At 31.8% G+C, this 3955-nt stretch overlaps 1 protein-coding gene across 1 annotated transcript; it reads right to left on the minus strand.

Moving 5' to 3' along the window:
• Positions 1–937: 937 nt before the first annotated feature.
• Positions 938–3139, minus strand: LOC139863697 (uncharacterized). Its single transcript, XM_071852305.1, has 6 exons — positions 3110–3139; positions 2578–2813; positions 2237–2495; positions 1689–1868; positions 1457–1612; positions 938–1105 (listed from the first exon to the last, which is right to left on the minus strand). The coding sequence occupies exons 1-6, from the start codon at positions 3137–3139 to the stop codon at positions 938–940; spliced, it is 1029 nt and encodes a 342-aa protein (XP_071708406.1).
• Between the last annotated feature and the right edge of the window lie 816 nt (positions 3140–3955).

Raw genomic sequence — 3955 nt, forward strand, 5'->3', positions numbered from 1 at the left:
TGAACCCGACCCTTATGTATCGTGCTGGAAACCTTGAATAGAAGCTCCAAAATTGACCCCTTTGGGTTTCAAAATAGTTGTTTTTTCAAATCATTTTAGAGAAATATTTTTTCCAATATTTTTTTAAGATCTAGTATAACCGGCCTTCTAAGACTGGTTTCATACGTGTCAGGGATCCATTCAGCATAAAAGACCACTTTCCAGAAGTCAGACATTCGGTCAGCAAAACAAACCTTGGTAAGGCCAGTTTCTAACCCAATCATTCAACGTGTTCCCAACCACTGAATATTAAATACACATTAATGCACGCAGTTCTTTCGATGCCTTGCCAAGGCCGGTTCTGATGACTGGATTCCTGACTTTCGAAAAGTGCTCTTTTTGCTGACTTGGATTCCGAAAAGCAAGTGTAATACGTAAAACCGGCCTTAGGAAGGTCGGTTATACTATACTAGTTCGATAAAAAAAATTTGGGAAAAAACTCTATCTGTAAAATGGTTTGCAAAAACAGCTACTTCGAAAAAAATTGTTTGATTAACTGTCAAATATGATTTAATTTCAATATGGTTTGGGTTGGGTTAATAAACAGAAGGTTAGTATATATAAAATTATCTACAACCATTACTTCTAAGGCAGAACTCTTTAACAATAACAGTGTGTTCGTTGTTTAACAGATACAAAAACACACCAATGTTATCCAAATTCGCTATTGGATAGAAAACCATCATACAATCAATAAATAGAGAAACTATCAAACAATCAAAAAAGGAGCATTTAAGCCTTGATATGCAATGTCATTTACATTTCTAAACTTTCACATTTGGGCACATAGCAAGACGGCTGTTAGTGAGCTACTAACTAGAATTAACCGCCACCCAATACACCTTTTTATGGGATAATGAATAACCGTGTCACGCTGTTGGAGTTGGGCATCAATCAATCAGTAGTCGCTTCGAAGATATTTCTCGTAAGTTGTTCCACTGAGAGCCTTGTTGACGTCGTCCCAATTGTTGATATGATCTGATAATGGTCCTTTGTGTATCTTCACCTGTTGGCTATTCAATTTCATTCGTGGTAGCTTCAAAAAATCTTCAACTTGTATAAGTTTCTAACAATCACATTAATGATGAATTCAATAAGTATAAAATAGCACATTATTAAGGAGTTAGAGCTATAACAACAATTTGTTGAATATTGAAACCCTCAAGCCCACCCTTGGTTACAAAGCCGTACACTCGCTTCTCAAGTTCTCTCTAGTCACTAGACAGACTTGAACACTAACCGAGATCAAGGAAGTCGTGGATTATAATCTTGGTACATATTATAATTTATACTTTGTGTTTACAATTCTCGTTCTTGTTGAATGTACATGATTCACTATATTTGGGACTAACACAAACTCAGAATCGGACTTGGACCATAATAATAATCTAATTGTTTATAACTACTATTTACTTACATAAGGGTTCTTGATGAGATCTTCATAATAGACAATGATGTGCCTTGTGCTGTTGAAGTACTCAAGCGCCTTTATAGCCGTTGATTCCATTTCTTCCAAATCCGATTCCAATGATGTTATATTGATCGTGGGTTTGTACTTTGATAACGTCAAAGCCTATATGCAAATTCAAAAATACTATGACATATACTTTAAAAAGTCCATTGTTTGAAAACAGAAGAATTATGTATACCTCTTCATGTGAGTGTACATGAGATACATGAATCCCGTTTAAAAGCTTGGCATCTTTATCAAACGAATTGGCAAGGATCGAAACCAGTCTACGCAGCATGTTTTTTCTTAAAAAGAAAATAACGGAAACTCCCCTTTTAGCAAAGTAATCCAAAATCTCTTTAGGGTATTCCATCAATCCCTAAATCCATCAATAATGTTATCAAAAAACATGGACATATAATGATGAGTAGTAATATGTTAAATTAACGATGTGTATGTTTGACACGAAGAAGCTTTTAGAAACTTCTAGCTTTTATGTAAAAAATTTTATCTAACAAAAAACTTCGTTTGGTTAAAACAACTTAAAGCTTTTACATGGAGAGAAAAACTTGAAGCTAAAAGCTACTAGAACTAGCGTTTGAGAAAAAACTCTTAGGTTTTGTCAGATACTCTTTTTTAACAGTTTCAGTTACTCTGTCAAACACCGAAATAAATCTAAAAAACTACAACTACCAGCTACTAGCTAACAGCAACTACCAAACATACTAGATGAAGCTGAAACGTTACCTGATTAAGCATCCATTTGAATCCAATTGCAGCAGAACACTCATTCTTGGATGAACTAGTAAGCAAGTCCAAATTGTAAACTCTATCGAGGGTGTCAATTATCGAAGAAACGTTTTCTCTCCTGCTTCTTAGACCAAAGATTTCACCATTAGAGCTTACATTAAGATGACTGTTCAATAGGGTTTCAAACCATCCGCTCCCTGATCTTTGCATCGACATAATGACAAATGAACGCACAGGATTTTTAGCGCACTCAAACCTACCAATACACGCATTCGTGTTAAGCCCTGCATACAACTTCAAATAATACACATTTCAAAAAAGAAATGTAAAGGTTTTACCTGTTGGGAGCTTTAGGTTTAGGGTAATGCAAGTAAGCGATATGAGACTGATAAAGGACATTATTACGACGAGGCATTTCGATAACTTGAAACTCGAAAAGTTCCCTCTTTTTTTCAAGGTGTGTATGTTTCAAATATGTAGAACATGCATACACACCACATATCATTGCACATGCTAATACCAACAACTTCAGTGTCCCCAAAGACTTTTTTTTACATTTGATAACAGGAACACCCTGTTTTTCAATAAAAATGATTAGTAATTAGTAAATCAAGCTGTAAATGTAAATACTCTTCAAATTTATAATTACAACAAACATTATTAGATGTGGTACCACATGAATATACACATAAAAGTTCAATACCAAATAATTAGCTATTAATCACTGCCTTTTAACAAGAAACTATACATATCATAGATTAATCATTATGGAATAACATGAACACATGCAAGAAATGAAGACAGAAATGATCTAAAATCTTAAAAGTTTGATCTAACTGTATAAATAAAAATACTGAATATAAAAAGTACCTTGTAACAAATGTAAATAATTTCAGCCATTTTTATGTTTGTGATATGATAATGGTCTTCAATTTGTTGATAAGATTAAACCTTGTATTTGTCGTAATAATCATATGATATGTGAGGTATTCCTAGGAAAGATCAAGCCGATTAGAAGATTAAGCAGATAGTTAGGAATTAGATCCTTTTCGGGACTGTTTTGAATTTTAATTAATTTAAAATTTAAATAAGTAATCAAAATTTTGTTTATAAATACTAAATCTCGTACCAGGTTGACTAAATCTAGTGATTTCCCCGAATGTGGCAAATATTTTTGATAAGTTAGTTGTATTCATTGTTTGAGTTTTGTTGGTTGTTGGAAATATTTAGTGATAACGAAGTTATCAATGAGCGGAAATGATACTGATTAAATTATAATAATATTTATTTTTAAAAAATATATAGAGTAATTACTATTATAGCATATAGAATCTATATAGTTTCTATTAAAATTTTATAATGAAAATGTCATTATTAGGCTAATTTCTTTGTTAAGAAAAAATTAAAAAGAAATAAAAAAACTAAACCTTTAAGCTGATCTCATTAATCTAATTAATTATTAATTATATTAAATCTACTTATTTATTTATTTCGTGTTTTTCTAGAAATAAAATCCACTCTCATTAATTATCAATTAGATCGACAAAATAAATGTTACAACGATAAAATCATATAAATAGTTATATACGAGATATATTGCTGTATTAATCGATGGGGGTTAGTGTTTTTACCTCGGTTACAAAATGTATCTATATATAATATACAAATAATTAATAAATGTAAATAAAATCTTAAAAACCTGAGTTGAGTTGCAAG

This window comes from Rutidosis leptorrhynchoides, chromosome 8 (assembly GCF_046630445.1).
Source record: "Rutidosis leptorrhynchoides isolate AG116_Rl617_1_P2 chromosome 8, CSIRO_AGI_Rlap_v1, whole genome shotgun sequence".
Lineage (NCBI taxonomy): Eukaryota > Viridiplantae > Streptophyta > Magnoliopsida > Asterales > Asteraceae > Rutidosis > Rutidosis leptorrhynchoides.